This window comes from Phyllobates terribilis, unplaced genomic scaffold (assembly GCF_046119375.1).
Source record: "Phyllobates terribilis strain yellow unplaced genomic scaffold, ASM4611937v1 Scaffold_2__4_contigs__length_985480577, whole genome shotgun sequence".
Classification (NCBI taxonomy): Eukaryota; Metazoa; Chordata; class Amphibia; order Anura; family Dendrobatidae; genus Phyllobates; species Phyllobates terribilis.
In genome coordinates this window covers 538,444,022-538,463,040 of record NW_027362762.1, presented here as the reverse complement: position 1 = coordinate 538,463,040, position 19,019 = coordinate 538,444,022, and the positions used below count along the sequence as shown (strand labels likewise).

General features: G+C 44.5%; 2 protein-coding genes across 4 annotated transcripts in view; one reads left to right on the top strand and one right to left on the bottom strand.

Moving 5' to 3' along the window:
- Nucleotides 1-9,713, top strand: part of TAF12 (TATA-box binding protein associated factor 12) — a 32,233-nt gene extending 22,520 nt beyond the window's left edge. For all 3 annotated transcript variants that reach the window (XM_073666213.1, XM_073666214.1, XM_073666212.1), the window contains exons 5-6: nt 2,077-2,165; nt 9,429-9,713. In XM_073666213.1, coding sequence (XP_073522314.1) covers nt 2,077-2,165; nt 9,429-9,464 — 125 coding nt within the window. In that variant the 3' untranslated portion in view covers nt 9,465-9,713. The remainder of the gene's footprint in view (nt 1-2,076; nt 2,166-9,428) is intronic.
- RAB42 (RAB42, member RAS oncogene family) lies at nt 8,593-12,661 on the bottom strand. Its single transcript, XM_073666216.1, has 2 exons — nt 12,337-12,661; nt 8,593-10,168 (listed from the first exon to the last, which is right to left on the bottom strand). Exons 1-2 carry the CDS (start codon nt 12,549-12,551, stop codon nt 9,766-9,768), a joined length of 618 nt encoding a protein of 205 aa, XP_073522317.1. The 5' UTR covers nt 12,552-12,661; the 3' UTR covers nt 8,593-9,765.
- Between the last annotated feature and the right edge of the window lie 6,358 nt (nt 12,662-19,019).

Genomic DNA, 19,019 nt, shown 5'->3' with positions numbered 1-19,019 from the left:
CAAAACAATTCCAGTTCATTTAAGTTTGATGGTCGCCGAGCATGAACAGCCCTCTTCAAATGATCCCACAGATGTTCAATGATATTCAGGTCTGGGGACTGGGATGGCCATTCCAGAACATTGTAATTGTTGCTCTGCATGAATGCCTGAGTAGATTTGGAGCGGTGTTTTGGATCATTGTCTTGCTGAAAGATCCATCCCCTGCGTAACTTCAACTTTGTCACTGATTCTTGAACATTATTGTCAAGAATCTGCTGATACTGAGTGGAATCCATGCTTCCCTCAACTTTAACAAAATTCCCGGTGCCGGCATTGGCCACACAGCCCCAAAGCATGATGGAACCTCCACCAAATTTTACTGTGGGTAACAAGTGTTTTTCTTGGAATGCTGTGTTTTTTTTTTTGCCGCCATGCAGAACGCCTTTTTGTATGACCAAACAACTCAATCTTGGTTTCATCAGTCCACAGGACCTTCTTCCAAAAAGAAATTGGCTTCTCCAAATGTGCTTTTGCATACCTCAGCCGACTGTTTGTGGCGTGCTTGCAGAAACGGCTTCTTTCGCATCACTCTCCCATACAGCTTCTCCTTGTGCAAAGTGCGTTGTATAGTTGACCGATGCACAGTGACACCATCTGCAGCAAGTTGATGCTGCAGCTCTCTGGAGGTGGTCTGAGGATTGTCCTTGACTGATCTCACCATTCTTCTCTGCCTTTCTGATGTTTTTCTTGGCCTGCCACTTCTGGCCTTAACAAGAACTGTCCCTGTGTTCTTCCATTTCCTTACTATGTTCCTCACAGTGGAAACTGACAGGTTAAATCGCTGAGACAGCTTTTTGTATCCTTCCCCTGAACAACTATGTTGAATAATCTTTGTTTTCAGATCATTTGACAGTTGTTTTGAGGAGCCCATGATGCCACTCTTCAGAGGAGATTCAAACAGGAGAACAACTTGCAAGTGGCCACTTTAAGTAGCTTTTCTCACGATTGCATACACCTGGCTCTGAAGTTCAAAGCTCAATGAGGTTACAAAACCCAAAAAAGTGCTTTAGTAAGTCAGTATAAAGTAGGTAGGAGTATTTAAAACAAGAAAATAAGGGTGCCCATACTTATGCACCTGTCAAATTTTGTTTGAATGCAGATTGCACATTTTCTGTTAGTACAATAAACCTCATTTCAAGGCAGAAACATTACTGTGTCCAACAGTTATTACATATATCAAACTGAAATAGCTGTTGCAAAAACACCAATTTTTATAAAACATTAAGCTTAAGATTAATAGGGGTGCCCAAACTTTTTCATATAACTGTATTCCAAAGCGTTTGAAACCAAATATTAAGTTAAGGGTGGCAACAATTTTGCCCAGCCCCCTTTTTGGGGTTTTGTGTGAAATTATGTTCAATTTGCCTTTTTTTTTTTTTTTTTTTTTTTTTTTTTTTTTTTTTTTGTGTTCCAACACAAAAGGAAATAAGCATATGTATAACAAAACGTGCCATTGCAATAATTTTCTGTGAGAAGTACTTCATTTTCTGGAACAATTTCAAGGGTGCCAACACTTTTTGTCATGACTGTACATATAGTACATGCTTTGTAGATGGATAGGTAATTTATATGTAGTACATGCTGTATGGGTGGATAGATATTTTATTTTCTTCTGTAATATGTTCTAAGTGTCGGCCAGAGAATAGAAAAATTATTTTTTTTAAACTGTGATAATTTTATGCTTCAAAGTTGAAGATTTTCACGTCATGCAATTGTGGTTGCAAACACAATTCTCCTTTTCCTTTGCCTGTAAACATGTACTCTCAGCCTATCCATGAATGCATGGTTATTGGGGAAAACAGGACATTATTGATGGGCAAACAAACTTTTAGCCAAGTGATTTCTTATGTAGGCAGCTGGCTTCATAACCTCAGATGGCTATCCATGTTCACCTCTGGTTGACGTGTCATGGTTAACATGTGTCAAACTTGAAAAGTACATTGTATTCAATTTTGTGAAACCAAACGTATTTTGTAATATGTTATTACCAGACTAATGTGATCCCCTGTGACACTAACGATGTCCCTTCCACCTCAGAGAGACAATGGAATATGTGGATTCCAGGTTTTGGATCAGAGGAGATCAGGCCCTATAAAAAAGCATGTACAACTGAGGCTCACAAACAGGTAAGTAACCGATGGCCTACCATCATCATCACTGTGATTCTGAACTTTCTTTTTTTACAGCAATCTCTATATTTAAAATTTTATTTAGAGTCCAAATAGGAAGATTCACCTCTATACATTTTCACATAAGATGTTATCACTGGGCTTCTGTGCCATGTGGCAACACCTCGCTTAAGAAGGTGCAACAACTCTACCTTAGGCAAAGAGAAAAACAAAAGACGGCACTAGGCATGATTAGGGATCAACCAAGGTATACCAAAATTAGACTGAAACCACAAAAGGGATCATGTAAGAATAGTAAATATTTATTTATTGGAACATAAGCCAAAAATAGGAATAAAAACATTTAACAAGCCAAAATGCTGTGAAGAAATGCCTACAAAAAGGCTAAAGTCTGCCCTGACTGATCCAAAAAATGCATGGGTCATCAATAATCGTATTGAGAACAATAACACAAATGCCTATAAAAAGGTATGAAAATATAACCACTTGTTATATGGGTACAAACAGCTATATCATGGAAAAACAGTTGGCTCACAGCAATATAATGCCCCACAAGCGCATCCTATAGGCATATAATAAATGCATACCTATTTGTAGGTAAAAAGAGAGATAGAAGTTGGTGTAACTGTCGTCTAATAGATGCCAAATAAAACCATGCTTGGTGTTATCTAGAGAAGTCAAAAGACCTCTAGAAGCCTCTATTAACAAATGTTAACATACCCTGTGTTAATCCAGGACAAAGCTAATAAGAGAGAGGCATGGCGATGGACCCATACAAATATATGTGAGGAGATGAGGATTGAACCCACCCCACGCATATCGCCTCCAAAAGCGAGGCTATAGGTGGGAGCACAGACTCCAATCCAGTGGATTTTAAAAAAAAAAAAAACAACTGTTGATCAGAAATTAAGATATAATTAATAATTTTCTTAAGACACATCTGAAGTTCACAGTGAATATACAGTGATAATTTAAAGTGAAGTATGATGGGACTGACCATGTTGAATTAAAGTTTAGTCCAATACTAGAAACACCTTCTTAAAATTTAAAGTAGCCATAGTAAAATATAAAGAATATTTACATATTGGACCGCATCACTTTACCATGTTGGCACTGTGTCAAATGGTGGTCGCGTGAAATTTGTTAGGTGAAGAAACCTATAAGCAGACCATATAATAAGACACTCCAGACAAGAAATAGATCCTACATTAACCACAGAGTATAACAGCCAAAATCAATAAAATAGACATTTTATTAAATAACACATAATACAATACAGATCAGCCATATAAAAAAGAATAAAAGGAAATGTTAAAACTGAGAAAAACACCACACTGGACACCTATAATGAGTGTGTATAACCACTGCAAACATAGTACATTGGGACTCATTTGATTCAAACAGGAAAATCAATGCCCATCCATAAATAAAAAGTGGTAAATTATGGACATTAGAGACAATAGTCACTATGCATATAATAGTGTAATGCTAGCTAGACTGGAGTCATCAAAGTGGAATACATAGTCAGTGTGCATCCATATATGCAAAGTAATGAACACAAGTCTACTTCTACATAATGTACATAATCAGGTAGCATAGTAGGTCAAAGACCTTATAATTTCGGAAGAAGCTGATCGTGAAATGTGTGTCGGGTGTTCCTTGGTCGAACTGCCACACTAGTTTGCATCTTTAATACTGTTATTGTTCTAATATTAATGTCATGCTGCCACTTTTGTATGACTGCTTTTTTCTCTGTATGTGCATCTTCTACTGACCTCTGGTGTGCCTTGTGATTTTTATGTGCACCTCCATATATACAACTATAATGTCTTTAACCTACTATACTACCTGATTATGTAGAAGTAGACTTGTGTTCATTACTTTGCATATATGGATGCACACTGACTTTATGTATTCCACTTTAATGACTCCAGTCTAGCTAGCATTACCCTATTATATGCATAGTGACTATTGTGTCTGGATTCATCTCTAGTGTTGTCCATAATTTACCACTTGGTACATTATCTTAACAGTCCTCCTCTATGATATGTAGATTTTATTTATGGATGGGCATTGATTTTCTTTGAATCAAATGAGTCACAATGTACTGTGTTTGCAGTGGTTATACACACTCATTATAGGTGTCCAGTGTGGTGTTTTTCTCGTTTTTAACATCTCCTTTTATTCTTTTTTTTTCTTTATATGGTTGTTCTTTTATTGTATTGTGTTATTTAATAAAATTATATAGTTTGATTTTGGCTGTTCTACTCCATGGTTAATGTAGGATCTATTATATGACATTTGTTATGCGGCTGCTGCAGCCAATCAGCATCTTCTGCATTCTTCACTATTCTGTCAAAGTAAACGTCCAGTCTGACGGATTACTTAAAGATGGCTAGTAATCAGCAGATACCGATTGGCGGCTGAAGTCACATGACATAACTGTAAAATTGAAGGAGTGGCACTGGTTCAGGAGATAAGTTTGTGCGGGTGTTTTTTTTTTTTTTAATTACTTCCACTTTAACTGTTTTATAAGGGGTTGTCCAATTGTGGACAACCCTTTTTAAGGGAATCTGTCACTTCCTCTGACTTATCAGACCTCTAATATGGGCATACAGGTGATAGAAATGTAAATCTATACCTACCTGTATGTCTCATATTAGAGGTCTGTTTGCAGAGAAATGTCTTTTTATGCAGTGAAGTTTCCGATGCTTTTGACCCCAGGGACAGGAAGAAATCCCTGCCTAATATTTCCCCCCTCCCCTGCACGTCCCAGTGCCTTGTTGGCTTGTCTAAGAGACGGGGGTTTTCATCAGAGAAAAGAACTTTACCCCAGTCCTCTGCAGTCCAAGCAGTGTACTCCCTGCAAAGTTATTTTCTCAGATGATTTTTGCTCCTTTTGTCCTATATACAATAGTAAAAACCACAGTCTCCTATGTCACCCAGTCTATGGCACAGGACACAGGAGCATTAACATGACAGGCACCCAACTGTCATTGCCTTGAGACGCGTAAATGCGTCTATCACTGATTGCCAGCAACACCTTGACGCGCTCGGTTATGTATATTTCTGTCATAGAGCATTAAGGGGTTAAAGGGAATCTGTCCACATTTGACCTATCTAAACTATTAATATGGGTATACAGGTTATAGACTGCTGAGGAGAGTTATCCCTGTATACCTCATATCAGATGCCTTGTTGTTGATAAATCATATTTTATCAATTTATGTAAATGACCTCTTCCAGGCTGTGGGGAGGATGCTGAAGGTGGAGTTACCAGTGTGAGGAGTAATTGCCCGCTTTCTGCTCTCCTGATCTCACTGCAGAGCTGTGTGTGATTATACCTGACCCATCTGCAGGTTCCTCTCAGCTTCCATCTCACAGGCAGACAGGGCTGCAGTATTGTTGCAATACAGCAGAGTTCAGAAAGAAGCAAAAAATGTGTTTGTAAGAAGACAAAGTTCAGTTCTCCTGTTCTGTGTTAGTTACTTGTCTCACTCTGGTATCTCCCCCTTCATGTAAAATAATCTCTGGAGGCGGAGTTATCTTCCATGCACCATCCTCCCCTTAGCCTGGAAGAGGTCATTTATATAAAGTGATAACTGATGATTTCTCAGCAACAAGACATATAGTGACATAGTTTATAAGGCCGAAAAAAGACAAGATTCCACCCAGTTCAGCCTATTTCTTGTGCACTGCAGCTATTCCGCAGCGTTTATCCAGGGGAAGGCAAAAAAAAACAAACATGCGGTATAGGCCAATTTACATCATTGAGGAAAAATTCACTTCCCGACTCCAATCTGGCAGTCAGATTAAATCCCTGGATTAATTAACTAAGCATAAGATGTAATTTTTTTGTTCTCAAGAAAGGCGTCCAGTCCTCTCTTGAACTCTTTAAGTGAGTTGGACATCACCACTTCCTCTCCCAGAGAGTTCCAGAGTCTCACGGCTCTGACCGTAAAGAATCCCCTTCTATGCTGGTGCAGGAACCTCCTTTCCTCCAGACGCATAGTGTGCCCCCTCGTCTTTGTCACCATCCTTGGTATAAACAGGTCATGGGAGAGATCTCTGTACTGCCCCCTGATGTATTTATACATGTTTATGAGGTCTCCCCTAAGCATTCTCTTTTCCAACGTAAATAGGCCTAATTTTGACAACCTCTCTGGGTATTCTAGTCCCTCCATTCCCTTTATTACCTTAGTCGCCCTCCTTTGTACCCTCTCTAGCTTCAATATGTCTTTCCTGAGCACCGGAGCCCAGAACTGTGCACAATATTCTAAGTGCGGCCTTACCAGCACTTTATACAGAGGAAGAACAATGTTCTCATCATATGCCCCTATTCCTCCTCTAATGCATGCCATGACTCTATTTGCCTTCGCAGCTGCTGCCTGACACTGGGCACTCCAATTTAATTTGCTATTAACCAAGACGCCCAGGTCCTTCTCCATGTCAGATTTCCCCAACGGTTTCCCATTTAATATGTATGGGTGACTGCTGTTTTTCTTTCCCATGTGCATGACCTTACATTTATCGGCATTGAACCCCATCTGCCATTTTTTGGCCCAACTCCCCAATTTATCTAAATCTTCCTGTAGCTGTGCCCTATCCTCATCTGTATTAACTACTTTACAAAGTTTAGTATCATCTGCAAATATTGCTATTTTACTATGCAACCCTTCCACTAGATCATTAATAAATACATTAAATAATATAGGGCCCAAGACAGACCCTTGAGGCACCCCGCTAGTAACCCTGACACACCCTGAGCTTACTCCATTGATAACCACCCTCTGCTTTCTATCACTCAGCCAGCTATTTACCCACTTGCACACATTATCCCCCAGACCAAGCATTCTCATTTTATATACCAACCTTTTGTGTGGCACGGTATCAAACGCTTTGGAGAAGTCAAGGTATACTACATCCACTGACTCTCCCCGGTCCAGCTGTGAGCTCATCTCCTCGTAGAAGGCGATCAGGTTTGTTTGGCAGGAGCGATCCCTCATGAATCCATGTTGATATGGAGTTAGACAGTTATTATCATTAAGATATTCTACAATAGCATCTCTAAGAAATCCTTCAAACAATTTACCCACAACAGACGTTAAGCTGACTGGTCTATAGTTCCCAGGGTCACTTTTAACTCATTAACATATTGCCTGTTGGCAAATGGAACCCCCAACTAAAGCTCTATAAAACTTAACTTTTAATAATTAAATCCTTATTATAGTAGTAATTTATATTAAAATTCCAATATAGGCGCAGGTTTTTTTTAGCCTCTATCCCCTGAAGACGCCGGTTAGGCGAAACATGTCGGGGAGGCTATAATTTTAGTTTACAATAGGACAAGTAGGGAATAGTGCAATAAGTGGTCCGCGGCCACAAGCATTTGATAATGGAAATAGATAGGATGGCTATTGGATACACAGTTATGCCAATTGAATAATCCTGATAGTCCTCACTACCTGCGCCTATATTGGAATTTTAATATAAATTACTACTATAATAAGGATTAATTATTAAAAGTTAAGTTTTATAGAGCTTTAGTTGGGGGTTCTATTTGCCAACAGGCAATATGTTAATGAGTTAAATTGCCCCTACGCTGTCTCTGGCTGAACAGTGTTGGCAGGGTCACTTTTAGACCCCTTTTTGAATATTGGTACCACATTTGCTTGGCGCCAGTCTAGTGGGACAGTCCCTGTCCATAAAGAGTGCTTGAATATAAGATACAGCGGTCTGTCTATCACATTACTTAATTCTTTTAGTACCCGGGGGTGTATGCCATCTGGGCCTGGTGACATCTGATATGAGGCATGATCTGAGTTATCACTCCTTAGCATCCTGTAACCTGTATGCCCATATTAATAGTTTAGATGGGACAATAGTGGTGACAGATTCCTTTTAACCCCTTACTTACCGGGGACGTATTAGTACGCATATTTGCGTACCCTCCGTTCAGTGAGGGCTGCTGCGCTGAGCCCTCACTGAACGGAGCACATGTCAGCTGATTCTTACAGCTGACATGTGCCCGCAACAGCCGCGGGTGGAATCGCGATCCACCCGCGGCTGTTAACCTGTTAAATGCTGCTGTCAATCTCCGACAGCAGCATTTAACGCGCGCTTCCGGGTAGCGCGTCATAAGCCCCGCCCACCGGCGACCCCGTCACGTGATCGCGGGTCGCCGATGGGCGTGCATGACAACCCAGGGTCTGCAGCAGACGCCTGTGGTTGTCATGATCTTGTCGCTATGAGCGCCACCTAGTGGTCGGCGCTCATAGCACAGGACCATTTCTGCTGCATGCAGGGGACCTGCTCGTCCCCTGCATGCAGCAGAGGCGATCGGATAGTTGCTGCTTCTAGTCTCCTATGGAGACTATAGAAGCATGCAAAAAGTAAAAAAAAAAAGTTTTTAAAAATATTAAAAAAATATAAAAGTTTAAATCACCCCCCTTTCGCCCCATTCAAAATAAAATATATATAAAAAAAAAAACCCACATACACATATTTGGTATCGCCGCGTTCAGAATCGCCCGATCTATCAATATAAAAAAAGAATTAATCCGATCGGTAAACGGCGTAACGAGAAAAAAATTCTAAACGCCAGAATTACGTTTTTTGGTCGCTGCAAAATTGCAATAAAATGCAATAACGGGCGATCAAAACATCGGATCTACTCCAAATGTTATCAATAAAAACGTCAGCCCGGCGCGCAAAAAATAAGCCATCAACCAGCCCCAGATCACGAAAAATGGAGACTCTACAGGTCTCGGAAAATGGCGCTATTTTTTTATTTTTTTTTTTTACCAAATTTTGGAATTTTTTTTCACCACTTAAATATAAAAGAACCTATACATGTTTGGTGTCTATGAACTCGTAATGACCTGTAGAATAAGAATGGCAGGTCAGTTTTAGCATTCAGTGAACGTGGTAAAAAAAATAAATAAAAAACAACTGTGGTATTGCACTTTTTTTGCAATTTTACCGCACTTGGAATTTTTTTCCCGTTTTCCCGTACAGGATATGGTAAAACTAGTAATGGCGTTGAAAAGTACAACTCGTCCCGCAAAAAATAAGCCCTCACATGGCCATATTGACCAAAAAATAAAAACGCTATGGCTCTGGGAACAAGGGGAGCAAAACGAAAATGCAAAAACGAAAAATGCTCCGGGGCTTAAGGGGTTAAACTAAAAGTGTTGTTTTTTTTGCCTATTCTGTATGCTTTATCAGTACACTAATCCATGTTTTCCTTGTATCCCATAGAGAATGGCTTTAATAAAGAAAACACAGAAGAAGTAGACTACTCAGCTGTAATACCCACACTCCTAGTTTGACTCCTTCGTCCTGCAGGAACTAGTGCAGGCACCACCTCTTCAGAGAAGAGCCTACTTTTGGAGAAGAATCCATACATCTAGTAATGTGGACTTGGCTTTATATTAGTCCTGCATTACAAAACCCTCTGGCAGGGAATATGTTAAGCTGTCATTACCTTTTGTATATATATAAAAGACAGGCTTGTTTGATTAAAGATTATTAATGTTATTCTGACTAGTTGTTGTCTTGTTTTATTATTCAAGAAGATCTTGAGGGTGTTATGTTTTCAACATGTGCATAAAGTTTTCTGCTGTGGTGTCTCCTTCCCTGTTGAGCATCCCACACAGCTATGCTCCAGCGGTGCATGTTTCTCCTGTCTCGTAGCTTTCAGCAATTCTCTGCACAGAAGTGAGAGTGCAGCAGAAACATTGCTGCCAGTCCGTGCAGAAGTCTCTAGGTATGGTGCACTTATAGAGTCTGCCAAGCCCTGCGCTTCTTCTCGAGGTACACTTCTCTGCTCACGAATATCGCTTTTAGTTCCAAGTAGTAGGAAAAGAAGAGGATGAGGCTGAGCTCGCTCTGTTACCTCCTGATGCCAGTTTTGGATGCTTTCAAAAGTTTTATGAGCAGTGAGGTCAAACAGAAGAATTACACAAGCAGCATTTCTGTAATAGGAGCGAGTCACTGCCCTAGGATTAAAAAAAGGAAATATTACTAGTGAACACAGTGTGAGGATATACATCTCCTATTATCTGTCAGCTACTCCTGACTGTGCTGGTGCTATTCAAGAAATGGAAATACATTGTGATTTCCCTCTGGCTTTATTCTTTACCCCTAAAGCAATGTTTTAATTATAACAAGTCCCACAGGATAGATGACTACTAGATCTTTAAGGTCTGACCACTGAGACGTCCACAGATCAGTAGAACGGGGAACTTGTATTCAACGCTTGAATGGAGCACCATTCAGCCTCCAGATTGCCAGAGCTAGTCAAGTGCTGTTATCTGTGGCAGTTGCATAGATCTTGAATGGAGGAGCAAAGCACAAAAGCAACTACTGCTGCACTCAAACTTGGGACATAAATCTCATGTCCTGTGGATATGTTTTGGGTTTTTTTGTTTGCGTTATGCCACACAGTACACTTTTTTTTTTTGTGTCTGTGTGTAGAGCGTCCCACTCATTAGATAGGCCACCACTCATGATAGGAGGGCCACCAAAAATGCTTGTTAAAAAAAGGAGCTAAACGTAGCCAGTTTTGAATAAACAGTTTGCACAAAGAACATCTTCCTGTCTAAAGTTTGAATGTTAAAGTTTGGTCTACAGGCTGACTTTGGTCGCATAACAATCACAGTGATGCACTGCAAAATTGCACTAGTGAATTTAATTTACTAATTATATTTTCAAGGGGCATACACTGCATTACCTAACAGTAAGTTCTTCAGGCACAAGGTACCTACATATATCAGTTCCCACACACTTGCATCTGGATTGGAGAGGAAAACTGGAGTTAACTGCAATAATAATCTTTTCAGATTTGACTTGGATGCTCTTTAAAGAAGTTTTCCAGTGCAATGATATTCATGACCTATCTCAGGGTCATCAATACCAAATCAGTGGTCATCACTATCGATCAGATGTAACCATCAGCCAGATCTAAACTGCTCCTGTTGAAGTGATTGATTGGTGGGATGTATTGACGATTCCATTAACATTTAAATAGTTTGTATGAAAAAATAGCGCTATTTTTGGCATTGTAACTTTCTGGGGCTGAGCTGCAATACCAAACATGTCCTATAGATCAGGGTTCCCCAACTCCAGTCCTCAAGGCCCACCAACAGGTCATGTTTTCAGGATTTCCTTAGTATTACACAGGTGATAATTGCATCACCTGCACAGGCAATAATTCCATCACCTGTGCAATACTAAGGAAATCCTGAAAACATGACCTGTTGGTGGGCCTTGAGGACTGGAGTTGGGGAACCCTGCTATAGATCACGAGTGGCAAAATTTACATGGATAGAACATTACATTTCTAAAAAAAAAAAAAAAAAAAAAAAAAAAACATGCAGCTTTATGTAAAATGTAGAAGTTTTATTTACTTTTGAGGGTTAAGATCCTTTCACACTGCGTTCTTCCCCACGATTAGTGGTCCTGAACCACCCCCACCCGCAAAACAGGATTAGGGCATATGCACAGACTGTAATGCTGCAGTCACCGTGTGCTCAGACGTGCATAATGTCTGGGCGTATACGCCTACTGGAGGTGAACACACAGACGTACTAGACTGGGTTCCCATTTTCGGCTACAGATTTGTGTGAAAATCTGTTGTGCATTGTAGTAGCTATGAGATTTCAAGAAATCTCAAAGGCTGCATAGAAAATTTGTAGCATACATTGACTTTTTTGCTGGAATTGAAATCTGTAGCAACTTAATCCCCAGTACAAATCTGCTATATTTACCCTCAGAGAAAAAAACATGTGCTGCAAGAACTAATCTTAATCTGCTGCACATCCACTGTGAATTCAAGGCTGTATCCAGATTTTGTATGTGGACCGTAGTAATAATGTTCCCAATTTGCAAAATATCCAGTGTTGATTAATTAGAATTTAAAGAAAATGTCTAATTTTCTGTGGCCAATAAAACCAATATCTGCTCATCATAAACCAATTATTTTACGAGTTGTCATAAACGCTTATCATTACCATAGGTCTATAGACATCTTTGCCCTAGCATATTTCTGGGTATTCTATTTAATATTATCCACATTTTTAGAGAAACAAATCAATATACACACCATGAAATAATATCGCAACATGTTTTATTGTTTCATCATGTAATGTATTAAAATTCACCTCACCGGTAACGCTCCTGGCCAGCTGTGTCCCAGAACTGCAGCCTGACTTTAACTCCGGCCTCAGGCTCTTCTACTCTGGAGCAGAAATCTACCCCTACAGTGGGCCCTGTGGTGTCTGTAAACTCTTCCTCTGTGTATCTCCTCAGGAGGGAAGTCTTGCCCACCCCAGAGTCGCCTAATAATAGCACTCGAAACTGAAAGTCCCATGTACATGCCATCCTGGCCAGGAATGCTGTGATCCTCAAGAAACTGTGTTGCCAAGATCCTTCATAGCGTCCATGCCTCCTCCTCTTCCCTCCCTCCTTTTTGTCATGCTTTCTGTAGTTGCTCACTCAGTTTCAAGTTTCCACTCGCCAATAACATTCCTTTGTCTGTTTCAGCCAAGTCCAGACAGGGGGCCAGGTATAACATGATCTATTATCTTTAAATATTCTATTCACTTATGAAAAAGAGAGTGAAAATAAAAACCGTGCAATATATAGTAATTATTAGTGTTGAGCGAGCACTAAAATGCTCGGGTGCTCGAAGCTCGGGCCGAGCTCACCGTGATACTCGGGTGCTCGACCCGAGCAACGAGCCCAATGTTAGTCTATGGGAGACCCGAGCATTTTTGCGGCGGCACCCCCGGCAATCTGTAGAAAGCCTAAAAAGTGTCCAAAACGATAGTGACAGTGCTCAAATGACATGGGGACAGCATGGGGATCGCCCCAGGAAGCATTTCTGACCCCCAGGTCACTGCTGTCAACAACGTGGTCAGAGGTAGTAAGCCACTTTTACGGGCTCACAATAAAACATTCAAAAACTAAACAAACGGTTTTCCTGTGAAATATGTTAAGGAACTTCCTTTCCAGGGTAAAGACTTGTGTATAAGGTAAAATAAATAACCAAAAACAAAAATACTCCTCCACACCTTGGGCTATGTTCACAAGTAGCATTTTTTATGCATTTTTGCACTTTTGTATTGCTTTCAACCGTGACAAATGCATTCACTTGGAAATGTAATTTTAACATTTTACAACCTTATCTGGCCATGTGCTGTGTGACACATGCATACAGTGCTGAAAAGACATGGAAACAGCATGGGGAAGACCCCTGAAAGCATCTCTGACTCGCAAGTCACTGCCTAAAAGTGTGCCCATCAGAACTGATCCTTGCCGCATCAGAAGATGCAGGCTTGCAACTATCCCCGTGCAAGTCCTTGTCCCAGGGCAGTGTTCAATTGTACCTCTCCCATTCCTTGCAATGCAAGCGCAAATATGCAGCCAACCACCCACCCACCCACCCACAGGCTGCAATACCATACTGCTAGCTTGCACTTGAAATGGGGCCTTTTAGTTTGGAGGAGGCCGAAGCTGGCCACTACTTCATGGCTGCTCGGCGGCGAGGTCTCTATACTTAGTCCCCAGCCGCCACTATTTGTCCCGGGAACCTTCCCCACACTTTTCTTAGCCTGGCCTGCTTTAGGTCAACATTGGACAAGCCCACCAGGCAACCAGAGACTCCTCCGGTGGGCCCTGGCTTCTCCATCAGGGGAGTTGAGAGTGACAAAGTGAGGAGCATGATGATGATGATAGAAGTTAGCATCTGCTTTGTTTTCTTGGAATGCAAGCGTAAGTGTGGAGCCTGCCACCCACCCACCCCCAGGCTGCAATACCATACTGCTAGCTTGTTTGCACTTGAAATGAGGCCTTATAGGCGTGTGGAGGCAGACGCTGGCCACCATGTCATGGCTGCGTCGGCGGCCTGGTATCCATACTCGGTCCCCAGCCGCCCCTATTTGTCCCGGTGCGCCTTATACACAAGCGCGCATACCAAAACATTACCTGTGCCCTCCCCAGTGCATTTAGTGGGAAGGACAGCCTATTCCGCTGTAGTGTGTGCACGCCAACCCCCTGTTCATGACACATGTGAAGATGCCTCTCGCCCTGCACCTGTCGTTGCAGACTTGCAACTATCCCCGTTCAAGTCCTTGTCCTAGGGCAGTGTTCAATTGTACCTCCCCCATTCCTTGCAATGCAAGCGCAAGTATGCAGCCTGCCACCCACCCACCCCCAGGCTGCAATACCATACTGCTTGCTTGCACTTGAAATTGGGTCTTTTATCCACGTGGAGGCGGAATCTGGCCACCACGTCATTGCTGCGTCGGCGGCCTGGTAACCATACTCAGTCCCCAGTCGCCTGGTGGCCGGGTGTCCACGCTTGGTCCCCAGCCACCAGGGAACGGCTGGGTGTCCATACTCAGTCCCCAGCCGCCCCGCGGCCGGGTGCCCACACACGGTCCCCAGCCGCCTCGGGGCAGCCGGGTGTCCAGAAACGGTCCCCAGCCGACCCCATTTGTCCCGGTGCGCCTTATACACAAGCGCGCATACCAAAACATTACCTGTGCCCTCCCCAGTGCATTTAGTGGGAAGGACAGCCTAATCACAAACACGTGGACAAGTGAATGTGGCCAGGGATGGTCCACCTCACTGACGCCTTCACACTGGGTTAATATTGTGGTAGCCGGGACACAGTTGGACACTGGGATGCAACACGTCCTCCAGACATAGAGGATTGTGGGTTCTGGGTCAATCAGGCTTCAACACTAAGTTCAGAAGGTAGACAGCAGCAGTGGTCGGCCTCCTACACAACGAGTAAATTATTCATCATCATGAGGCCATCCATCTCCTTAGCTTTCTGTTCCTTGGAATGCAAGCGCATGTATGTAGTAGCGGCTAGGCCTGAGGTGGTCAGCGTTTTGGCGCATATCCTACCTCCTCCGAGGATTGCTGGATGTTTTCCTGCTACTATCCCAGTTCTATGACTCCCGTTAAAACAAAGCTTCAGGTGATGAATGATGGATGAGGTGGTGGCAAAGGAGAAAGAGCAGGAGGAACAGGGACCATTCACATCAATATCAGGCCAGTCAACCATACATGTCTTGTAGGATATGTTTCTGTAGCAAAAGGAGTGGTTCGGCTACACAGTTATAGGGCATACAGTGAGTGAAATGCCTACCAAAAATTTTGAGACACTCCAAAGCCCCTGGAAGTGACATGGAGGTCAGAGGGCCTTAACTAAACTGTTTTTTCCATTTATAGCAACTGGGTCTCCTGTACACTGTTGGCCTAAGCAGTGAATGGAAGGCTTTCCAAAAATTATGAGGAACTGCAATGCCCCTTGAAACAGACGTGGATTACAGCATACTAAAAACCTTCTACCCATTATTGGGGAGTGGGTCTCCCTTAGTGTTCGCCTATGCATTGAAAAGCAAAAGCTGACTAAAATTAGGAGGAAATGCAATGCCCGTTGGAAGAGTCGTGGAGGTTAGAGGTAATTAAAAACAACATTTCATTGCCCCTTGGAAGAGCTGTGGAGTTCAGAGTGGTTTAACAAGACGGTTTTAATGCCCCTTGGAAGGGACGTGGAGGTCACAGTTGCTTAACAAGACGGTTTTAATGATGCCCCTTGGAAGAGACATGGAGTTCAGAGTGGTTTAACAAGACTGTTTTAATGCCCCTTGGAAGAGACGTGGAGGTCCCAGTCGAATAAAAAGACAATATCAATGCCCCTTGGAAGAGTGGTGGAGGTCCCAGTGGAATAAAAAGACAATATCAATGCCCCTTGGAAGAGTGGTGGAGGTCGCAGTGGAATAAAAAGACAATATCAATGCCCCAAGGAAGAGTGGTGGAGGTCCCAGTGGAATAAAAAGACAATATCAATGACCCTTGGAAGAGACGTGGAGGTCACAGTAGCTTAACAAGATGATTTTAATGCCCCTTGGAAGAGATGTGGAGTTCAGAGTGGTTTAACAAGACGGTTTTAATGCCCCTTGGGAGAGACGTGTGTAGTGCCGGCGTCCCTGCCCTCTGCTAGGCAGGGACGCTGTTCCCCTCACCGCTCTGCTCCGTGCCCGGCGTCCCTCTCCCGCTCTGCTGGCAGCGCGCGCTCCTTCCCGGCCACTGTGCTTAGGGCGCGCGCGCGCGCCCTCCCTCCCTCTTAAAGGGGCCGCGCGCGCCGTCCTAAGGAGTCCCCGGCCAATGGCCGGAGGACTTTACCATATATAAGGCACCTCCTCCAAAATGGAGGTGCCCGAGCAATGTTGTTTGCATCTGTGTCTCACCTGTGCTTCAGCCCTCAGGTCCCGTTGCCAGTTACCTGCCAGTTACCTGCCAGATTCCTGCCTGATTACTTGCTACCTGCCTGCTAGTCTGAGGTCCGACGGTCTGCCTTACTAATCCTGTCAGTCTGTCTAAGGACCAGCCTGCCCGCTCACCTGGGAGCGCACATCAGCTACCTGCCTGCTTGCCTGTGGTCCGACTGTCTGCCTTCCAACTCCTGTCAGTCTGTCTATGGACCAGCTTGCCCGCTCACCTGGGAGCGCACATCTGCTACCTGCCTGCTAGCCTACCTGGAGGCTCCGCCGTCACGTGCTGTGACCACCTGCCTGTCCAGTGACTCCTGCCCGCTCACCTGGGAGCGCTCATCTGCTATCAGTCTGCTTGCCTACCCGGAGGCTCTGCCGTCACGTGCTGTGACCACCCGCCTGTCCAGAGACTTCTGCCCGCTCACCTGGGAGCGCTCATCTGTCGCCTGTCCGCTGGTCTTCCTGGAGGCTCCGCCGTCACATGCTGTGACCACCCGTTCATCCAGAGACTCTCGCCTGCTCACCTGGGAGCTCACGTCTATCTTCAGCCGCCACAGGTCGTACCAATCCTATACCTAGAGACTGCCCCGGTCACCTGCCGTGATCTCCAGCCCGTTCACTCAGAGACTGTCCCGTTCACTCTGAGACTGTCCCGTTCACCTGCTGAGACTTCCAGCCCGTCTTCCCTGGTCGCCACCCGCTCCTTTACAAGGACCGCCCCCTTGTATAGTAGCTCAGAGGTTCCGCCTCCCAGACCCGTTACAGTTTGCTCGGGCCATGGAACCCGGTGGCACCCAAGCTCTCTCGCTTTCGGACCTACGTCATGAACTGTCCCGTCAGAGGTCCCAACAGGAGTCCATCCTGAGTCATCTGCGGAATGTCAACTCTTTCCTGGACACTCTGACTGCTCCACCAGCAACCACCGCTAGTGTCATGACTCGCAGCCCGGCAGCGCCGCTGCCCACCAATACCATGGCATCCTGCCCCGGACCCCGGCTTTCTACACCTCCACGCTTCGGAGGCGACCCCGCTCAAGCTAGGGGCTTCATAAACCAGTGCACCCTGCACTTTGAACTATTGTCCCTCCAGTTTAACTCCGACCGGGCCAAAATTGCCTTCATCATGTCCCATCTCACCGGGGAGGCCCTGGCCTGGCTAAATCCTCTATGGGAGACAGGAGACCCCCTGGTGTCCGACTTGCCTGCCTTTCTCTCGGCTTTCCGGAAAGTCTTCGACGAACCCGGACGGAAGACCTCATCCGCATCATCGTTGCTACGCCTCCGTCAGGAGAGTCTCACCGTGGGCCAATATGCCATACAGTTCCGTACCCTTGCCTCGGAGCTGGCCTGGGATAACGACGCTCTGGTTTCCGTCTTCTGGGAGGGTCTGTCCGGCCGTATTAAAGATGAACTTGCCGGTCGGGACATTCCTACCACTCTCGATGACTTAATAACTCTTGCCACCCGGATTGACCTACGGTTCCAGGAGCGTGCCAGAGAGGTCACCCGTGAGAGGAGGTTACCACGTCTAGCTCCTACTTTTCAGAAACCCGTCACTCCTTCTGTCTCTAACCAGGTACACCCTCCTGAGCCTATGCAGGTCGACCAGACCAAGATGGTCAAGACCCGTCAGGACTTACGCCGTGCCGAGGGGACCTGCTTCTACTGTGGCAGTAAGGAGCACCGGATCCGTGCCTGCCCGGAGAGGTCGGGAAACGCCTGTGTCTAGGTTCGCTCAGAGAGGTCCACCTAGACAAGAATAAATCCTCTCCATCCCTGCTGTTGTCAGTTTCAATCGTCTACGGGGAGAACCGTTATTTCGAACTAGCCCAACTGGACTCTGGAGCAGCCGGGAATCTTATTTCACAGTCCCTGGTAGAGAAATACCGCATCCCCACCAAACCTCTGGCTGTACCCTTGTCTGTTGCTGCCGTGGATGGGGGGCTCTTACCACACCCCATCCAACTCATCACCGAATCCATTACTCTGCAGGTGGGAATGCTGCATTCTGAAAGTATCTCCTTCCATGTTCTGCCTGGACTCTCTCACGCCCTCTTGCTAGGCCTACCTTGGCTCCAGAAACATGCAACCGTTCTTGACTGGGAGACCGGAGAAGTCCTTCGCTGGGGACAGGGCTGCCATAAGACCTGTCTGGTTCCCGTTCATCCCGTCCGTCCTTCTCCTACCCCAGCTAATCTACCTGGACTTCCGATTCCTTATTGGTCTTATGCTGATGTCTTTAATAAAAAGGAGGCAGAGACACTACCCCCTCATAGACCATACGACTGCCCTATCGACCTGTTACCTGGTACTTCTCCTCCCCGTGGGCGTATTTATCCATTATCCGCTGCTGAGACCCGGTCGATGTCCGAATATATTGAGGAGAATCTGGCCAGGGGATTCATCCGGAAATCTACCTCCCCGGCGGGAGCAGGCTTCTTTTTCGTCAAAAAGAAGGACGGCTCTCTCCGTCCCTGTATAGACTATAGAGGCCTTAACCAGATCACGGTGAAGAATAAGTACCCCCTTCCGCTCATTCCGGAGTTATTTGATCGTCTGAG

What these genes read in the sequence shown, in the direction of transcription:
- RAB42 (XM_073666216.1), bottom strand. Translation starts at nt 12,551, where the DNA reads ATGGCATGTACATGGGACTTTCAGTTTCGAGTGCTATTATTAGGCGAC. An exon ending in GCTGGCCAGGAGCGTTACCG is followed by an intron (nt 10,169 to 12,336) that starts GTGAGGTGAATT and finishes TTTTAATCCTAG; the next exon opens with GGCAGTGACTCGCTCCTATT.